Source organism: Carassius carassius, chromosome 7, assembly GCF_963082965.1.
Source record: "Carassius carassius chromosome 7, fCarCar2.1, whole genome shotgun sequence".
In the NCBI taxonomy this organism is placed as follows: domain Eukaryota; kingdom Metazoa; phylum Chordata; class Actinopteri; order Cypriniformes; family Cyprinidae; genus Carassius; species Carassius carassius.
The window spans coordinates 17728736-17750839 of NC_081761.1; the positions used below are offsets into that span (position 1 = coordinate 17728736).

The 22104-nt window shown below is 39.2% G+C and overlaps 2 protein-coding genes across 2 annotated transcripts in view; both read left to right on the plus strand.

Moving 5' to 3' along the window:
• LOC132143288 (zinc finger protein basonuclin-2-like) overlaps positions 1-22104 on the plus strand; it is a 178969-nt gene that overhangs the window by 93504 nt on the left and 63361 nt on the right. The gene's annotated exons all lie outside the window — the stretch shown is intronic.
• Positions 3898-5338, plus strand: LOC132143242 (uncharacterized). The gene is made up of 3 exons (XM_059553370.1): positions 3898-4180; positions 4349-4438; positions 4561-5338. The coding sequence occupies exons 1-3, from the start codon at positions 3898-3900 to the stop codon at positions 4884-4886; spliced, it is 699 nt and encodes a 232-aa protein (XP_059409353.1). The 3' UTR covers positions 4887-5338.

Here is a 22104-nt window from a genome sequence, read left to right on the forward strand (position 1 = left end):
ATTCATAGGCGGTTCAACTCCTGTACTTGGACCATACCAGTCGCCTGTCTCCGCGGGAGTTCTGGTGGAGATCGAGGGCTTGGAGGGAAGTCCTGCCTACACTCCTGCCGCTGAGGGTGAGCTGCAGCCGGTTCCTGGGATATGTTATGAGGAACTAATGGACATTCTTCAAACTGACTTAATAGACTGATTTGGGGAGGTAATACCCAGTTCTCCTCTGGTTCCGTCCAGCCCTGAATCTCCTGGGTCTCCGCTGGTTCTGCCCAGCTCCTGTCCTCCAGTGTTCCCTCCCATCCTCCATTTCTCACTTCCTCTTAAAAGACCAGTCAGTTCCTCAGCCCCATCTCTGCTGGTGTCTATCAGTTCCTTAGCTCACCCTCAGTCAGCTCCATCTGGGCGATCTGATCCGCCTCTGGACTTCCAGTCGCCAGCTCTGCCTTGGTGTGAGGATCCCGTCTCTGCCTCCAGCCTCTGAGGCCTGCACTCCACCTTGGTCCTTCGACCCATCGGCTCCGCTTTGGCTCTTAGGTCCCTCATCTCCACCATGGCCCATCATCCCACCAGCTCCACCGGGTTACCTAGTCCCTCCGGCTCTGCCTTGGTCAGTTGTCAACCATCCACCTTCTCAGGACTCCACTCCTCTGGCTTTGCCTCATCACTTTGTCCCTCTGGCTCTGTCAGGCTCTTCCTTTTCTCCAGCTCCACCTCCATCCTCAGTTGCTCTGGCTCTGCAGTGGTCTTCTGGGGCCCTGCCTCCGCCTCAGTTGCATGACCCTTCAGTTCCACACCCTCCTACTGAACCGCCACCCCCCCTTCTCTGTTGGAGTGTTTGTCGGTGCGAGGACACACCCTTCTGTGAGGGGGCGAAATGTCACATGTAGTAACTGTTTAGTATGTATATAATATATAGCATATTTATATATATATATATATATATATATAGTATTTGTATGTATAGTTTTTTTCTGTTTTTCCGTTCTCTTGCCTTGTTTGTTTCCATGTTCCACAACTACACACCTGTTTCAGTTCTCCCAATTAAGTTTCTAGTACTTAAGTTCTGTGTTTTTCCCCTGGTGCTTTGTCTGTTATTATTGTGGTCTACGTGTTGTGCTATCCCAGCTCGATTCCTTGTGTTTGCTTTGTTGATGATAGTGAAAGACTGTTATTGGCCTACTACTACATCTTGTGCCTCCCTAGAGCACAGCAACTGTGATACTGGTACTATTGGAATTAAGTAAAGCCAGGTAAATGTAAAAATGAAAGTGCTGAATTCAATTTTAAATTCACAGAAAGTTAGAATACTTGCATGTCACTAGCTGCCTATACTATTTCACACGTTGATAAATTTGTTAAGGAGCAGAAATACTGGTGTCTGGGACACTGAAGCTTTCCCTGGAGACTGGAAGGAAGGCAAGTCATTGCATGTTGGCAAAATACACTCCTGCACATGGACTGGATGGCAGACAGAATTGGGTCATTTGCATGCTTTCTGTCCCACCATTTGTCTTTAAATGAGTGCACTTCACACACTAATGATTTCAAACAGATCTACCGTGTCTCTGTAGACCAGAACTCTTAAATTTCACTTAGAACAGATTATTAGGCTGTGGTACAGGCTTAAAAACCTTGAAAAAATAAAAAAATAAATACATAAATTCTGAAGTCAGTGGAGCACTGCTCTACACATAAACACTTTTCCCATCTCAGCTGAATCTTCATTTTCCCTGACTTTTTTATTTCTTTTTTTTAAGGCAGATAAAAGCGTGACTCTGGACTGTACTATATAGATTCAGTTTGTTGAGAAAGTTGACTTTCTGTATGGTCAATAGTAATAAAGTCTTTACAAATAAGAAAACACATTTCTGAAAAGCAAATTTTTTTGTATAATGAGTGGTTCACTTATGGGGACCAAAAGAAAATACATGATCAATATCAATATCAGTGCAAGAGGCTTAACACTTATCAGTTAAATAATTCAACCTCTCTTACAAACATTCTTATATATTATTGCTTTATATATGCATTATTACTGCTCTAATATTTACTACATAAAAAAAATTTGAGAATTTTTTTTCATTTCAGCATAATTCTGATTTTGAGAGAGATTATAATATTAATATAATGTTTGATTAAAACAGAAATGTTCCAAGCATTGGTTGGGCAAAATAATTATGTATAAATATATAGAAGCAAAGCACCAAATTTTTTTTTTTGTAAAACATTGCTCTGCCAAATTAATATGCCAGTCTTGATAAATACATACACACACAAAATGTTTGGTAGTTTATACTACTTTTTTTTTCTCATGGTAGTTTGTACTCTAATCAGTAATAATGTAAATACAAGTTTTGACGTTTCTGTCTTTTTTAAAATACAGATTCTTGATTAAAACTTTCAGCTTCACTGCCTGTCTAATTAATTACTGGGGACATTCTGTGCAGAGATGCTGGTCTAATTAGTCTGAAATGGGAGCTGATGCTGATCATTCTTCATGTTACAGCTATCATTGTGGCCTTTCCCTCGGGTGCCCCATGCACATGCACATGGCCCTGTACTACCATGAGGCAGAGATGCCCCAATTGTCCAATGACTTCTTGCGGAAATGCTAATGAAGCACATAGCATTAATGTGTGACATGAAACAATTTTGTTACCAAACAGAAGCAAATGAAGAAGTCCATAAGCATAAGCAGACACATTCATACAGCATCATCTTACAGATAACACTCCCCGTTAGACTTCTATGTGCCTCATGTACAGATCTCTTGTAAATATATATATATATATATATATATATATATATATATATATATATATATATAATTTTATTTTTTTCATAATACCGTATGCTTAAAATATAAAATATGTTAACTGTAAATGTAATATGGAATAACACAGTACAGTTAAAACTATAGTCAAAAACACTGTATGCAATTTAGTATGTTAGTCAAAAAAGTGTACTACTTTGAAGCTGGACAAGAGATTATTAAAATAAAATGATTAAAAAGGTGTAAAGTAAAACATTTTACATTATTACAAAGTGCATTTTTATAGGTGTACTTACATGTGTTAAAGGGGTGGTTGATTGGAATTTCACTTTTTTAACGTTAGTTAGTTTGTAATGTTGCTATTTGAGAATAAACAATATCTGCAAAGTTGCAGCGCTGAAAGTTCAATGCAAACGGAGGTATCATCTTTAAAAATTCTGTCAGTTTAATGCCTACAAAAATGGCTGGTAAGGGATTACAACAAGCTACTTCTGGGAACATGCAACAAAGGGGGCAAGGCCATATTTTGTTGCTTTAGAGAAGAGGAAGAGAAAACTAGAGGTGCATGTAAAAATATGTGCATATATGAATCGCAATTCTGTCTTCTAACGATTCTAATGGATTCACAAGTTGCAAAACCAGTGTTCTAAAGCAGCAGTTCTCAATCCTCAAAAGTTCTAAAGAGTTGTTTGTCAGAGAAGGGACATATCGGTATGGAATAAAAGTAAATTATGTGAAAAATTATGCATTTTTTTTCCTTTTCTTTTTTAACTAAACATGAACACATGTTGGACTGCACCCCATAAACACAATCAAGCCTAGAAAAACCCAGTAAACTAACCCTTTAAGAAAAAGTTAAGAGGGTGTACTCTCATCAAGTACATGAAAATGACCTTTTATTCCATTAATGTTATATTATCTGCAAGTTCAGTTTTTTTATGTTTATGCATTTAGCAGACACTTGCAACAAGTTATCTGTAAATATACTTGTAGCTGCATATTTATAGCTATATGATTAGCTCTATGATTAGCTCTGTTTCGTCTGCTTCTGTCTGAAAACTTTCTTACAATGGCAGTGATTTTGTTAGTTTCTATCTGTGTCTGGGCATGTGGGTCTGCAAACCTTTAAGATGGTGGTGCTTCCACATGCAGCGGCTTCTCTCGTTTTTTTGTCTTGTGAGTCGCAGTGTTTTCGTACATCTTCATCGCGTCTACATATCTTTAAGTGTGCATACAGTTGTGATTTTCTACTCGATGTCAGCAGAACCACTTTTTTAGAGTTAAACTCTGCGCACGCCGAAGACCTGTGGGATCTCGGTTTGCTCCGGTGGCCTTCACCATCAACGACCCCCACTGCTGTGTCTTGCCCACAGCGGAGGTGCCACAAGCGGTGTGAGAGGAAGCAGAAGAGGGGTAAGCATGGAGGTATCTGGTCTAGGCTAATGGCTAACCCACACAAGCCAGCTATCCCCACCATCATACTGGCTAACGTACGCTCTTTGGACAATAAACTGGACTTCATCCGATTACTACACTCAACTCAGAGGACTGTAAGAGACTGTTGTGTTTTTGTGTTCACAGCAACATGGCTCAGCAACAGCGTTCCAGACTGCGCTATTCAGCTCAATCAAGTGATATGCTATCGAGTGGACAGAGTCCTCATCGCAGAAGGTAAATCACGCTGTGTACATAAGTGATGCCTGGTACCGCAATGCTCTTGTGATCTGCAAACACTGCTCACCCCTGGTGGAGTTTATGTTATGATTATTAAGTGTCGGCCGTTCTATCTAGAGAGGGAATATTCAGCCATACTGTTGTTGCTGTATACATCCCTCCCTGCTCCAACAACAACAACAGGAACGAGGCACTAAATGAACTGTACCAGCACATCAGTGAGCAGCAGAAAGCCCACTCTGATGCTTTTATCATCTTAGCTGGGGATTTCAACCATGCAGACTTAAAGAGTGTGTTCCCAAAAATACCCCAACACAATAACTTTCCAACACGAGGTAAAAACACTTTGGACTTTGTTTTTGGAGCTTACAAGGCCGTCCCCCAGCTCCACCTTGGTGCCTCAGATCACTGTAATGCAAATGCCTGCATACAGAATTCTCATTAAAGTCGCCAAACCAGTTCACAAACAAATACAAGTGTGGCCAGAAGGGTTGTCAGAGGCTCTTCAAGACTGATTTGACACCACTGACTGAAATATGTTTAAGCAGGCTACCACATACAATAACACAACAGATCTCCAAGAGTACTCAGAGACTGTCACTACCTACATCACCAAGTGTATTGATGATGTAACAGTCACAAAGTCCATCACTGTCACTACCATTCTCATGAAGTGCTTTGAATGGCTAGTCATGCTCCACATCAAGTCTGCCCTCACACTCTCCCTGGACCCCTTCCAGTTTGCATATCGGTCCAACCGCTCGACCACTGATGTCATCACCACTACCCTCCATTCAGTAGTCACACATCTGGACAAAAAAAGACTCATACGTCAGAATGGTGTTCATAGATTTAAGTTCAGTATTCAACACAATCATCCCTCAACAGGTCATTCACAAATTGACTGGAAGACCTCAGGCAGTAAGGGTCGGCAGTAACACATTCTGCATTATCACACTTAACACTGGGCCCCCCCAAGGATGTGTGCTGAGCCCCTCCTCTTTATTCTGCTGACACACGACTGCACACTGTCACAAAACTCTAAGTTCTTTAATAAGTTTGATGGATAACGGATGAAATGACTGTGGTGGGTCTCATTAGCAACAGATATTAGACAAACTACAGGAGCAAGGTGAGCAGCCTGGCTGGGTGGTGCAGTGACAACAATATCTCTCTGAATGTGGAGAAGATGAAGGAGATTGTTGTTGACTTCAGGAGAGTACACACTCAACATGCTCCTCTGACCATTAACGGTGCAACTGTGGAAAGGGTGAGCAGCATCTAATTCTTGGGTGTGCACATAACAGAGGACCTCTTCTGGAATGACAACACCTCAGCACTGGGCAAGAAAGCAGAGCAGCGTCTATACTTCCTCTGCAAAATAAGAAAAGCCAGAGCCCCGGTCCCCATCATGTGCACTTTCTACAGAGGCACCATTGAAAGCCTCCAGACTAGCTGCATCACTGTGTGGTACGGTGCCTGCAACGCATAGTGAGATCAGCTGAGAAGATCATTGGTGTCTCTCTCACCTCCCTCCAGGACATTTATGGAACCCGTCTAACCTTTACAAAGCCCTCTGAAGTCTTCAGACGCCCCCCCCCCCCCCCCCCCCCCCGAGCTCTCACTAACACACTGGGACCTGCACCAGACACTTGGTGCAGTATTGGTCTGTTCACTACCTAATTCAACAGTCAAATCAAACTGCTCTCTGTGACTTTTGACACTTTAATCAGACTGAATAAGCTCTTTGCACTACAATCATTATATCTGCACTGTTTGTTTACTTAATTGGTTTACACTCTATCTGCCATGCTGCTTTACTTATCTTTCTTTTACATGACCTATTTGTATATTTATATAGTTGTACTTTATATTTTATCTGTATTTATTTTTCTACTGTTAGTGTTATCTGTATGTACCAAGGTTCTGAGAGTAACGCAATTTCAATTTATTTATTTATTTATTTATTTTCAATTTCAGTTCTCTGTATGTATGTACTGTACATGTGGAAGAATTGACAATAAAGCAGACTTGACTTGACTTTGTAAGAAAAGACTCGTTATGAGACAAGACCCCATTTCCTCTTCAAGGCAATGTCTGAAATCTGATATCAGCAGTCAATGCTAAAAAGAAAACGTCCATGTCTACATTTACAGTAGCTGGGGGAAACAGCATAATGTATAGCAGTTTTCTCACTGAGACTGATCATTAACCAATAGCTGTATGCACTCATCACACCAATTCCAGTTGATAGTGGGTTAAAAGTAATAACAAAAGAAAAAATCCATAAGAGACCCAGTTATATTTACCTGAAAGATCTGTGTCAAAGCTTGATAAAAGTACATATTGACCCTATAATGTTCTATTACAATGATAGCACTGTAGAAGGACGCTGAAAAGTGACAAATATGACACATTACTCTCCTATGAATATTTGACTGAGGGCCAGAGCTAATTGTGACAAGTCATAATAATTAATACATGAATACATGCTATCTTTAAAATGTTATGGGAACCATTTCAGGTTGAACCTTTTGCAGTGGAGGCATGCTTAAAAAATGTTGACTACAGGTATGTAGTTTTTGTGTTTGTGTGTGTACTTGATATGCACTAGACACTAATCATTTATTTGTTCAGTCAACATTAAGGTCCACTCACATATAACATTACCTAAATTAGAAAAGTTAAAAATGCAAATAAGACCTTGGGTTATTATTTTCCACTCCGTGTTTCTGACATTTTGTAGAGTAATTAATTTAGTCCCTTTTTGGGGTAAGTCCAAAGAGCCCAATTAACATGCCTAATGTTGCTGCATCGTGTAAAAAAAAAACATTGCATTTTAATACCTGGAGAATAGTTAAATGACTTCCCTTCATTATTCAAATGTCTATGCAAAATCTCCACATGGGGATGGCACAAACATGATAATTATGTAAAAAACATGATAAAACAGAGAAAAAATTAGACTTCTAGACACCACAGATATTTACACTTCCATTTCTACTCTTTCGTCCCCCATACAATAAAAACCCTATGATCCTATAATCATTAGCCACATTTCTGTCTGTTTTATTGCAATTTTATCTTGACTGGGTGTTTTAAATGACATTATAGTAGATATTGTACACCTAAACCTGACACGGTTATGTTGCAGATAAATGTATTTACTAGTTTGAATATTTGCTTACAGCTTATAAACTACACATGTGCTTAGAGTAAGATTATGATAAAATAAATAATTATATAATAGATGAAGCAAGCTGCAATTAGCAGGAGATCATGCTGATGTGTTAGAAACAATCTTGAGTAGCAGGAACCTGATGCCAGAAGCCAGGGACGTGGGACTGGGGGTAAAACCAGTACTGAATACCAGGGCCCCAAAAGAAAAGAGGGCCCTTGAAAAGTCTGGAATATATATTTTCAAGTGGGGGGGGGGGGGGGGCTGCCTATGCATAGGGCCCGGGATCTTGTGCAGTGCCCCTGCCGGAAGCCATTAGATGGTGTTGAGGGACAATTTATTGTTTATTTTAATATGATTTGACAAAACAGTTTTGTGTGCTGTTTTTAAATCTCACAGTTAATATTTGTTTTTAATGAAGGCGAGAGGCTCCCATTAAAAGCAGTGAAAGAAACATTTGGCTGTGCTATCCACTTCATATTGCCCTTCGAAGTAAAAATTACAAACAGGTAACACATGTTGAGGTATGTTCAAAATTCAGCACATGCTGAGGTCTTGGATTTGAGGCAGATCAAAAAGAATGTGTCCTTCCCAAAATCACTGTGGCTAAGTGAAACCTTTTCACCAAGATACATTTCTTTTTCTTAAGAGCTATAAGTAAACACATAAATAAGGGCAGAATGGAGCCTAATGACTGCTTGTGTTAATTTACTTTTCTGTACAAAAATGAGGGATTGTGAATGCGCTAAGCCATATATGTGCGCACACAAGAAAAAACAAGTTTGTTTTGTTTTCCCCTTATCTCAGCACATCTGAGAGAGGTTTTTGGAACTGTAGAGCCCTGTCAGAACAAAGATGGCCAAAAGAGACTGGAGAGGGACAGGGCCCCGAGAAAGAAAGAGCCACTGAGAAGGCAGCTGGAAACATAGAGCATGTGGTTTTCCCCTAAAGTCCAGCTGGATTCACATGGTCTGACTTTCTTACCTTCTCTCTCGGTCTCAGTCTTTCTTGCTCTCTTTTTCTCCTGTTCTCTTGTTCACTCTCAAAGGAGACTGTCCCAGCTGGTTATACTTACAGACTTCTGTGGTAACGTGTGTGTTTCATTATCCTTGGACGTGTGTTTTGCACCAGTTCTAGTCATGTTATTGTTAGGATGTGGTAAAATTATAAATATGGGATGCAGATTGGAGGAGGGTGGGGGAGATATGTGACTCATTAACTCTGGGCCACTGCTTGTTCTCATGACTGTGTGGCAATAAAAGGTCTGCCACAACTTGTAGTGCTAATGACTTAATACTGCACAGCCTAGATGTACAAACATCCGTCAATAGCTGTATAATTGCATTGGGCCATCTTAGTCAAATGAAGTGGACCATTGTAGGATCCAGGGAGTAGGATGGTAATTTTGTTGTGTCGATTGCAGGATGGCAATCAAATCCTTGGCAAACAATCCCTGTTGCATATGTGTAAAAAACAGTTTTCATATAATTTTTTACCGCTTGTACAAAACCACATCCAACTGATCTGAGGGCGCACGTGCTTCCAGTTTTTATGTGACGTTTGCGCGTGCTCTGGCTTAGTCTGCGCAAGCGCGGAAAGCCCCGGAAGTTATCTCTCATGCGTGTATGTCACTCATTGTTTACACTTACTATCTATGGTTTACACAGAGATTTTGGAAGTGTTACCTTTCACTGTGAAGATCTACAGTAAACATATTTAGACGTACAGGAAATTGCAATGGAAGACGATTTCAATATATCAACAGACTACGTTGAAATTGTTTTCACAACCATATTTATTTGAACCAGAATACACAGATCAAGTACTCAGGAGCGATGGAGGAAGCATTCGCTGCAGCAGCACGTCTTCAAGCCTCAGAAAGACAGAGAACTCTTCAAAATTGGTGGTGTTTTAGTAGCAAGCGTTGTGAGATGCCAATAGAAGTGGAGAGCATATGTTGTCACGAATGGAACATAGCAATTCCACAACTACAAGACGACGACGAGGACTTTGACAGTATTGCATCACACACCTGCCTGACTGAAGATCCTGAGTTTTCTCTGCTGTTGAGACGCAGCGTTTTGCATGTTGTGTTTTGTTTGCCACGTATAAACTTGAGGCGACGTCCAATGCCAGAGGGACCCAATGGCACGCTGTCAATAGAGTGAGTAATGTGTTGTGTTTATTATAATCGCAACGATTATAGGGTGCATTATAAACAAATTAATTAATTACAATTACTGCATTATATTTCAGACAGTGCAGATTGGTGGCATATCGTGTGGTAAACAGTAAACATTGAGTGACGTACACGCACGAGAGATCACTTCTGGTGCTTTACGCGCTTGCGCAGACTAAGCCAGAGCACACACGTCACATCAGGAAGCACTCCCTGATAAAGAGAGTGTGATGGACTTTCAATGAGTCTCCCTTATTCTGTACACACTTCATGCACACACATTTCATCCAGACAGCGAGGGCATGGTGGAGTGGGAGGGATTTTCTCATAGTTGTCTCAGTTGTCTCTGTGTTCATGTAGGAGTGCAACTGAGACAAGGATGAGTCTCTCTATATTTTCCTTCTCTCTCTGCTCTAATGTTCTCATTCCTTTACCGTAACAATCGTGATGATGAAAATGATGCACTATACTGTATGTTAATGAAGAAACACAGTCTTAGACAAGCAATACCTTTTTCAGAGGGGCAGCTGTTTGAAGTTGGCATTACATCATGCAGATCCAGGTAATGCACATATATATTACTGCAAATATTACAGCCTACTTTTTGAAATGAAAACAATGTTCCTATTTTGAATTGTTGTCTTAAGTAAAAAATAAAAAAATAAAAATAAAAATGGGAAAAATACATATTTTTCTATTCTCCTCTTCTCTCTCTCTCTCTGGGTAAATAAATTGCTATCAATAATAACAACAATAATTGTAAATCATTCAGTGAAACTGCACTAAATGCATTTGTAGATTCCAAATGTTTAAATTAAGAAAACATATTTATATGGCTTATACTAAATACAATTCATTCAAAAGTGAATTTAAAAAGGTTAAACCATAGTTTAAAAAGAAACTTTTAGAAAATTTTAGAAGACCCAGAGGTCTTCTCTGTATGTCTACACATCCTCGCTGGTCCTGTGTGGTCAATATATAGCTGTCCCCTCATTCTGGGGTCAACCTGGGAGCAAAATGCTTGTGATCTGACTAATGCTACTACAGTGGAGGTATGAGGATATCCACACTTATACAGAAATCATTACACTGTTGCTTTTTTATGTCAGTTGTGTGGTGAGTTTGTTTTATACAATTATAGAGTGCCTGTGTTTGCAATAGTGACTGCGTGTGAGTGCCTACTGGGAATGAGTCTTTATCAACAAAGGAGGCAAGGAAAGACTCAAAACATGCAGAGTGTGCTACATACAATACCTCTACGTTTGATTTGTTTATGATTCATGCTATTACATGTGACAAGAGGGGAAAGTCAAGAGAGAAAAGCCTGGAACTTGTTCGGCATTTGGTCTTAGTTTTTTTTATCAACACTTGAGAACCTGATCAAAAACTTAAACAAGAATCAATTTTCTGGTATTTGGAGACCTATATATATATATATATATATATATATATATATATATATATAGTTATACAGACTTACAGACATTACCAAAGGTTTCTAAAAAAGGTTTCTATAAAAACTGAGGATTGACAAGACAACTTCGCAACATATAGCATCTTTACAGTTTTTACAGAATGTGTGATTTCAGACACATCAGATCTACAGTAAAATCACAAAGAGAGATAAAAAAGCACAAGTTAATAAATTGTTGTCATATTCAGACTTGTGTCCCTGGTATGTGGAACACAAATTTAACCAAAAATATAAGGATATGGAACTTGAGTCAGATATAATATTCAAAAGAGGAAGGAAGAGCGAGCGTTGCTCTCGATTGTGTGTCAGATTAACTTTTGAGGGCCTGACTGTGTGCCTGTGTTCTTTAATTTCACCTGCAGAACTTTCCACTGCCATTGGCACTTTTATGGGACTGCCCTCTACAGCTAATTTGCCCTGTTTTGTAAATGTGCCCCTATGACTTCACAATGAATGATTGTGCACAACTGGCCTATAGACTATGATAGCTAATGAAGATGCACATATGATGTACTGTATGTCTAATTTATGGAATTATTTAATTAATATTAGTGATACCTTTAACCTGTTTTAAGTATATAAATATATATATATATATATATATATATATATACAGTAATCCACAGTAATCCCTTCTCTGAATGTTTAAACACTTTACAGCTGTAGTTTTAAGATACAAAAACAGTACACACACACACATACAGAGAGAGAGAGAGAGAGAGAGAGAACAAAGGATTAAACAAAATAGTGACTGTAAATCTAATAGATTCTTCTATTATGATACCCCAAAGCATATAGTTATTATTATTTATAATTTATGTATGATAAATATACAGCATACATATAATTAGGCCAAATATTTAATAAAATAGCATTCAGTTTATTTTTTGTAACTTTATTTTTATTTTTTTATCTAAACAACAGTCATTTGGTCACCTATATATTCTTACATAAACATATTGATGGAAGTATATCTCATATGATACAGCAGACAATAATCATGTCATAGAATGATAAACACAATCCATTTTTCCCAATAAGTATAAGTATTTTTTCATCCTTAAGTTTAATGTGAATGTCATCCTTTCCATATTTTGGGCAATGTTCACAATGTCCAGCCATTCAGTCTTTGTTGGTTTTGTTAATATTGCCATTCAAATTTCTTTCACGTGTTTACCAAATATTTATAAACAGTTTATTTATTTATTATTTATTTATTATTATTTTTTATTATTTTTTATTTTTTTGTATTTCTAACTTTTTAAAGTGCATAATAGGGTATATTTTTTATCTGTTGAACTTTGAATACATGTTAACATTGACCTACACTAAAAGGGAGTTCACACACGCACAGCAGCTCTCCTGAGTGCCTGGGAGAGGTATGTGGATTGGCGTTGTCAAAAGAAGGCCTGTCCACCATCTGGCTCAAGAATGTGCAGCCCCAATCAAAAGGATTGACAGAGGCCTCTCTTTGTTTGAATGCTCAGGTGCCTCCAGATGGCTATAAAACACCTGGATCAATCAGCGGGTGACAGCAAAGAGACAACGAGAGAGAAAAAGAAGATCAGTCGCTGGCAGAAGCGGCTCACCTCTCTCCCTTGTCCTCTGAGGCAGCCGCATGCCCCCATCCCTGTGCCCCTTTCTTCAGCACTTTGAACACAGTTATGTCTCCGGATACTGCAGTAGGTTGTCACTGGTTTGATCTTTGTCAGCCGAGTCTTTGAGAGGAGTTCACAGGGTCCTCAGTGGTCCAAGAAACAATCACCGTGGGCTTCTCTTTGTCTCTCTCTTCCATTCAGTGTCCACTCTGCATATATATATATATATATATATATATATATATATATATATATATATATACTCACCTAAATGATTATTAGGAACACCATACTAATACTGTCTTTGACCCTCTTTTGCCTTCAGAACTGCCTTAATTTTACATGGCATTGATTCAACAAGGTGCTGAAAGCATTTTTTAGAAATGTTGGCCCGTATTGATAGGATAGCATCTTGTAGTTGATGGAGATTTGTGGGATGTACATCCAGGGCACGAAGCTCCCGTTCCACCACATCCCAAAGATGCTCTATTGGGTTGAGATCTGGTGACTGTGGGGGCCATTTTAGTACAGTGAACTCATTGTCATGTTCAAGAAACCAATTTGAAGCTTTTTACATGGCGCATTATCCTGCTGAAAGTAGCCATCAGAGGATGGGAACATGGTGGTCATAAAGGGATGGTCATGGTCAGAAACAATGCTCAGGTAGGCCGTGGCATTTAAACGATGCCCAATTGGCACTAAGGGGCCTAAAGTGTGCCAAGAAAACATCCCCCACACCAATACACCACCACCAGCAGCCTGCACAGTGGTAATAAGGCATGATGGATTCATTTTCTCATTCTGTTTATGTGAAATTCTGACTCTACCATCTGAATGTCTCAACAGAAATCGAGACTCATCAGGCCAGGCAACATTTTTCCAGTCTTCAACTGTCCAATTTTGGTGAGCTTGTGCAAATTGTAGCCTCTTTTTCCTATTTGTAGTGGAGATGAGTGGTACCCGGTGGGGTCTTCTGCTGTTGTAGCCCATCCGCCTCAAGGTTGTGCGTGTTGTGGCTTCACAAATGCTTTGCTGCATACCTGGGTTGTAACGAGTGGTTATTTCAGTCAAAGTTGCTCTTCTATTAGCTTGAATCAGTCAGCCCAATCTCCTCTGACCTCTAGCATCAACAAGGCATTTTCGCCCACAGGACTGCTGCATACTGGATGTTTTTTTCCCTTTTCACACCATTCTTTGTAAACCCTAGAAATGATTGTGCGTGAAAATCCCAGTAACTGAGCAGATTGTGAAATACTCAGACCGGCCCGTCTGGCACCAACAACCATGCCAAGCTCAAAATTGCTTAAATCACCTTTCTTTCCCATTCTGACATTCAGTTTGGAGTTCAGGAGATTGTGTTGACCAGGACCACACCCCTAAATGCATTAAAGCAACTGCCATGTGATTGGTTGATTAGGTAATTGCATTAATGAGAAATTTAACAGGTGTTCCCAATAATCCTTTAGGTGAGTGTATATATATACAGTACTGTGCAAAAGTCTTAGGCCACTAGTATTTTTACCAAAAAAAGAAAGAAAAAAAATATTGGTTTTGAGTCAGTTATTTCTATCTTTTGCTGTAGTGTGTTAGTAGGAAATATCAGTTTACATTTCCAAACATTATTTTTGCCATTAAACGTAATAATCCACTGAGATTTATTTATTTTATTTTTTATTTTTTTGCACAAGTAGTCTGACAGCAGCCAGTGCTCCACAAAGAGATGCCTCATGCCTCAGCAGTGCCACAGGCTGATCGACTCCATGTCAGTTTTTTTTGCGATACTGCATTTTTTTATTTTCCTAAGCTGTAAGTCATAACCATCAGAATAATAATAATAATAATAATAACACTCCTGAAATATTTCAGTTTGTGTGCAATGAATCTATAATTTAAGTAAGTTTGCTTTTTTTTAAATAAAATTACAAACAACGAAGAACTTTTCCATTATATTCTTATTTCTTGAGATTCACCTGTATTAAGTAAATCTTTTTTTAATGCCATCACATTTAATTAAACATATTTTATATTAAACATAATCATCTGCTCTGCTTGGAGTGTTAAAAGATTTGTAGATCTCTAAAGTTGCACATGCCTAAAAGGATTCACACTTTAGATGCTGTCAGTATGTTGATATTGTATTTTTTTAAGTCAATCCAAATGCACAGTATTCATGTGTACATTTTACAAATGAATATGCATTTCATGCATGGAAACACATACAAATATTACACTGGTCTTGAATGCGAACAGCGTAATCTCAATACAATCAACTTTTTCCTGTCTTGCCTGTACATTTATTGGAGGATATTGACAACATTTTGGAAGTCAAGCCTTGAATAAGATCAAATATTTTGGGTGCTAGAGAGGACGAGATGCTTTTAGTTTGCCAGCGACCTGATGTCATCACAGTTGGTCAGTGAGGTGTGTGTGCTATTGTGTAAATGTAACAGACAAAGGCATCAATATATATGGCTAGAATAATGCTTTAGGATTTCAGTTTCAGATTTAGTCTAAAATCATAGAATAGTTTGGGATCCATACTGTTCCATGTTGTTGTGCATTAGTAACCTAAAAGAACATGCCATGCAAACCGTAGCTTCTATTGTTTTCAGCATGTCATAAATATAAATATATAATATGAAAAATACAATACTGACACTACTGATATGTAAACTGGCATCCTAATTGAGCTCGTAATTATGTAATTAAACAACATTAACTATCACATTAGTTGTCAGACCCCACAATTGATGTTTCCATTTTCCTTTTTAATGTTTCCAGTGTTTGCATTGCTGCTGCTCTCACTCTCTCTCTCTCTCTCTCTCTCTCTCTCTCTCTCTCTCTCTATCTCTCTCTCTCTCTCTCTCTCTCATTTATCATGGCTTATATGATAAATGACTGTGATACATTGTCTCATTCTTCAATGAATCATACGTTTAGACAAAATGTCCACAAGTCAGCCTTTTGTTTAAATGACTATATATATTTTTTAATTGAGCTTTAACAGTTTCAAAAACCCAACAGAATAATAATTGACATTAAATAAAAAATAAGGTAGTTACTAAACAAAATTCAGTCTCTGTGCTTCATTACTACATATGAGATACATATACAGTACTCTCTCTCTCTCTTTACACACTCACCGGCCACTGTATTAGGTACACCTGTTCAATTGATTGTTAACACAAATTGCTAATCAGCCAATGTCAATGTCAATGTCACCTTTATTTATATAGCGCTTTAAACAAAATACATTGCGTCAAAGCAACTGAACAACATTCATTAGGAAAACAGTGTCAATAATGCAAAAATGAGAGTTAAAGGCAGTTCATCATTGGATTCAGTTATGTCATCTCTGTTCAGTTAAATAGTGTCTGTGCATTTATTTGCAATCAAGTCAACGATATCGCTGTAGATGAAGTGTCCCCAACTAAGCAAGCCAGAGGCGACAGCGGCAAGGAACCGAAACTCCATCGGTGACAGAATGGAGAAAAAAACCTTGGGAGAAACCAGGCTCAGTTGGGGGGCCAGTTCTCCTCTGACCATTCTCCTCTGACTCCTCTGACCAGCCAATCACATGGCAGAAACTTAATGCATTTAGGCATCTAGATCTGGTGAAGATGAATTGCTGAAGTTCAAACTGAGCATCAGAATGGGGAAGAAAGGGGCTTTAATTGACTTTGAACATGAAATGGTTGTTGGTGACAGACAGGCTGGTCTGAGTATTTCAAAAACTGCTGATCTACTGGGATTTTCACACACAACCATCTCTAGGGCTTACAAAGAATGGTCCGAAAAAGAGAAAATATCCACTGAGCGGCAGTTGTGAGATATCAGAGGAGAATGGGCAGGTTAGAGATGATAGAAAGGTAACAGCAACTCAAATAACCACTCGTTACAACCAAGGTATGCAGAATACCATCTTTGAACGCACAACACGTCGAACCCTGAAACAGATGGGCTACAGCAGCGGAAGACCACACCGAATACCACTCCTATCAGCTAAGAACAGGAAATGGAGGCAATTTGCACAGGCCCAGTTGGACAATACAAGATTTGAAAAACGTTGCCTTGTCTGATGAGTCTCGATTTCTTCTGCGTCATTCAGATGGAAGGGTCAAAATTTGGTGTAAAAACATGAAAGCATGGATCCATACTGCCTTGTCTCAACGGTTCAGGCTGCTGGTGGTGGTGTAATGGTGTGGGGGATATTTTCTTGGTACTCTTTTGGCCCCTTAGTACCAATTGAGCATCATATAAACATCACAGCCTACCTGAATATTGTTGCTGACCATGACCATCCCTTTATGATTGTAATGTATCTTCTGACAGCTACTTCCAGCAGGATAATGCACCATGTCAGAAAGCTCAAATCATCTCAGACTGGTTTCTTTAACATGACAGAGAGTTCACTTTTCTCAAATGGCCTCCATAGGCACCAGATCTCAATCCAACAGAGCAGCTCTGGGATGTGGTGGAACGGGAGATTAGCATCATGGATGTGCAGCAGACAAATCTGCAGCAACTGCAAGATGCTATCATTTCAATTTGGACCAAAATCTCTGAGGAATGTTTCCAACACCTGGTTGAATCCATGCCACAAAAAATTTAGGCAGTTCTGAAGGCAAAAGGGGGTCCAACCCGGTGCTAGCAAGGTGAACCTAATAAATTGGCCTGTGTGTGTGTGTGTGTGTGTGTATATATATATATATATATATATATATATATATATATATATATATATATATATATATATATATATATTGAACAAAATTATAAATGCAACACTTTTGTTTTTGACTTTTGACATTTTGCCACAAATCACAGCCTTGAATTAAAATTAGGTAATTTGTGTGATTTATGTAGAAACCCTTACTAGTTTCTTACTTCAGTACCAACAGTGCTGAACTTTGACAAAAAAGTAAAAAAGTGATTAGTGATTTTTAAATGTTATAATATAATAGGGATTATCTTATGTCTAAATATAAATCCAAAAGCAAATTAAAGCTGCAAGCAGCGATGAACTGGCCCTCGCACCCGGCTCACCGCCAGGGAGTGGCTTTAGTAAAAAAGTGAACTGCGAGATATATGCATTTGAAGTTGTAAATATAAGTGGAATATGTCAAAGTCATTTATATCTGCCAATCTTCCTGCATGATGTTTCCGATTGCCAACAGGTGGCGCTATGATTATAACTGAACACTGGCCTTTAGATGTCTTCAGGCTATGACTCTTTCCAAATACCTGAAGTTTGGAGAAGATTGGATATTTTATGCATAAGTTACAACAACCTCTATTCCCATGGCGAGACATAAAATTTTGTCACAGTGCCATGGACACGCCCTTTAACAAAAACTCAAGATCTCCACAATGTAACATTGCAAAGAACTTTAGATTAGGCCGACCAAAATAAAATGTTGGTGTCATCAAATTTCTAGGAGTAGTTTTGTACAACGTAAAACATGTCACTTCCTGTTGACAGCAGGTGGCGCTATGGCTATAACTTAATATGGGCATGTAGATCTGTTCAGGTCAGGATTCTTATCAAACAAGTGAAGTTTGGTGGAGATTGGACATTGTATGGGCTTTAGAATTTAACATCGCAAAGGGCTTTAGATTACACTGACTAAGTTTGGTGTTTATCTGAATAAATCTCTAAGAGGAGTTCGTTAAAGAACAACCCCTGAAAATGGCAAAAACAACACCAACTTTGCAGAGAAAATTCAAAATAACTGACTTCCTTTTGGGATGCGGATTTCGTACCAAGAGACTTTTTTGTATGTATTGGTGTGTTACATGTGTGTACCAATTTTTGTACATGTACGTGAAACATAGCTCGAGGCGCACTCTGTTGAAAGTGTATAGGTGGCGCTATCGAGCCATTTTGCAACACCCGTTGGAATATTGGCCTTCAGATTTGTTCAGGCTAGGACTCTTATCACACATGTGAAGTTACGGAAGATCGGACATTTTATGCCTGAGTTATAACATCTTTTATTCCCATGGCGAGACATTGAATTTCGTCACGGCGCAATGGACACGCCTTGTAACGAAAACTCAAGATCTTCAGAACTTAACATCGCACAGGCCTTTAGATTAAACTGAACACAAAAAGACATTGATGTCATAAAATTTCTAGGAGTAGTTCGTCGCAGTGTAAAATATGTCACTTCCTGTTGCCAATAGGTGGCACTATGACTATAACTGAATATGACCATGTCAATCTGTTCAGGTTCGGAGTCTCATCAAACATGTGAAGTTTGGGGCAGATTGGACATTGTATGTCTGAGTTATAGCAACTTCATTTTTCATGGCGAATCATCGAAATTCGCCAGGCCGCCACGGACACGCCCTTTAACGAAAACTCAAGATCTTCGCAATCTAGCATCGCAAACGCCTTTAGATTAGGCATACCAAATGTGGTGTTGATTTGAAGAAATCTCTAGGAGGAGTTCGTTAAAATACAACACATGGAAATGACCAAAATTACACAAAATTTGCTCATAATATTAAAAATAACTGACTTCCTGTTGGGTTTAGAATTTTGCTCCAAGAGTCTTTTTTATAGGTATTGGTGTGTTACATATGTGTGCCAATTTTTGTGCATGTACAGTCGTGGCCAAAAGTTTTGAGAATTACATAAATATTAGTTTTCAAAAAGTTTGCTGCTAAACTGCTTTTAGATCTTTGTTTCAGTTGTTTCTGTGATGTACTGAAATATAATTACAAGCACTTCATACGTTTCAAAGGCTTTTATCGACAATTACATGACATTTATGCAAAGAGTCAGTATTTGCAGTGTTGGCCCTTCTTTTTCAGGACCTCTGAAATTCGACTGGGCATGCTCTTAATCAACTTCTGGGCCAAATCCTGACTGATAACAACCCATTCTTTCATAATCACTTCTTGGAGTTTGTCAGAATTAGTGGGTTTTTGTTTGTCCACCCGCCTCTTGAGGATTGACCACAAGTTCTCAAAGGGATTAAGATCTGGGGAGTTTCCAGGCCATGGACCCAAAATTTCAACATTCTGGTCCCTGAGCAACTTAGTTATCACTTTTGCCTTATGGCACGGTGCTCCATCGTGCTGGAAAATGCATTGTTCTTCACCAAACTGTTGTTGGATTGTTGGAAGAAGTTGCTGTTGGAGGGTGTTTTGGTGCCATTCTTTATTCATGGCTGTGTTTTTGGGCAGAATTGTGAGTGAGCCCACTCCCTTGGATGAGAAGCAACCCCACACATGAATGGTGTCAGGATGCTTTACTGTTGGCATGACACAGGACTGATGGTAGCGCTCACCTTTTCTTCTCCGGACAAGCCTTTTTCCAGATGCCCCAAACAATCGGAAAGGGCTTCATCTGAGAATATGACTTTGCCCCAGTCCTCAGCAGTCCATTCACTATACTTTCTGCAGAAGATCAATCTGTCCCTGATATTTTTTTTTGGAGAGAAGTGGCTTCGTTGCTGCCCTTCTTCACACCAGGCCATCTTCCAAAAGTCTTGGCCTCACTGTGCGTGCAGATGCGCTCACACTTGCCTGCTGCCATTCCTGAGCAAGCTCTGCACTGGTGGCACTCCAATCCCACAGCTGAATCCTCTTTAGGAGACGATCCTGGCGCTTGCTGGACTTTCTTGGACGCCCTGAAGCCTTCTTTACAAGAATTGAACATCTTTACTTGAAGTTCTTGATGATCCTATAAATTGTTGATTTAGGTGCAATCTTAGTAGTCACAATATCCTTGCCTGTGAAGCCATTTTTATGCAACGCAATGATGGCTGCACGTGTTTCCTTGCAGGTCACCATGGTTAACAAGGGAAGAACAATGATTTCAAGCATCACCCTGCTTTTAAAATGTCAAGTCTGCCATTCTAACCCAATCAGCCTGACATAATGATCTACAGCCTTGTGCTCGTCAACATTCTCACCTGAGTTAACAAGACGATTACTGAAATGATCTCAGCAGGTCCTTTAATGACAGCAATGAAATGCAGTGGAAAGGTTTTTTGGGATTAAGTTAATTTTCATGGCAAAGAAGGACTATGCAATTCATCTGATCATTGCTATCATAAAACCTTAAGCAGCAACTTTTCCAATTTCCAATATTTATGTAATTCTCAAAACTTTTGGCCACGACTGTACGTGAAACATAGCCGGAAGGCTGTAGATTTTCTTAGTATAGGTGGTGCTGTCGAGCCATTTTGCCACACCCTCTTCTGAATCCTATATCAGACGAAAATTTTCACCAGGTTTGAAACGTGTGCAAAGTTTCATGACTTTTTGAGCATGTTTAAGCCCTCAAAAATGCGATTCATTTTGGAGAAGCGGAAGAAGAATAATAAAAAAACAGAGCAGATACAATAGGGTCCTCACACCATCTGTGCTCGGGCCCTAATAATAATAATAATAATAATCATAATAAACAAAGCAGATACAAGAGGGTCCTCGCACCTTGGTGCTCGGGCCCTAATTAAAGCTGCAAGCAGCGATGAACGGGCCCTCGCACCCGGGCACACTGCCACTGAGTGGCTTTAGTAAAAAAGACGAACTTTGAGAAATATGCATTTAAAGTCGTAAATATAAGTGGAATATATCAAAGTATATTCCATATATGTGCCAATCTTCCTGTTGCCAGCAGATGGCGCAATCATTGTAATGGAATATTGGCCTTCAGATGTGTTCAGCCCAGGACTCTTATCGAACATGTGAAGTTTGGGGAAGATCGAACATTTTATGCCTGAGTTAAAACAACTTCTCTTGCTGTGGCGAGACATCAAATTTTGTCATGGTGCCATCGACATGCCCTTTAACAAAAACTCAAGATCTCCACAAGTTGAACGTGTATAGGTGGCACTGTCGAGCCATTTTGCCACACCCACTTCTGAAACCCATTTCAGATGTAAATTTTCGCCAGTTCTGAGGTGTGTGCAAAGTTTCATGACTTTTCGAGCATGTTTAGGCTCTCAAAAATGTGATTCATTTTGGAGAATAATAATAATAATAATAATAATAATAATAAACGGAGCAATTCCAAGAGGGTCCTCACACCATCGGTGCTCGGGCCCTAATAATAATAATAATAAACGGAGCAATTCCAAGAGTGTCCTCGCACCATCGGTGCTCGGGCCCTAATAATAATAATTAAGGCTGCAAGCAGCGATGAACGGGCCCTCGCACCTGGGCTCACCGGAAGTGAGTGGCTTTAGTAAATATGTGAACTGTGAGAAATATGCATTT

Excerpts from the sequence above, each read along its gene's own strand:
- LOC132143242 (XM_059553370.1), top strand. The coding sequence starts at position 3,898 with ATGGTGGTGCTTCCACATGCAGCGGCTTCTCTCGTTTTTTTGTCTTGT. Across the intron at positions 4,181-4,348 it reads TGAGAGGAAGCAGAAGAGGG|CAACATGGCTCAGCAACAGC; the intron begins GTAAGCATGGAG and ends TTGTGTTCACAG. Across the intron at positions 4,439-4,560 it reads CAGAGTCCTCATCGCAGAAG|AGGGAATATTCAGCCATACT; the intron begins GTAAATCACGCT and ends TTCTATCTAGAG.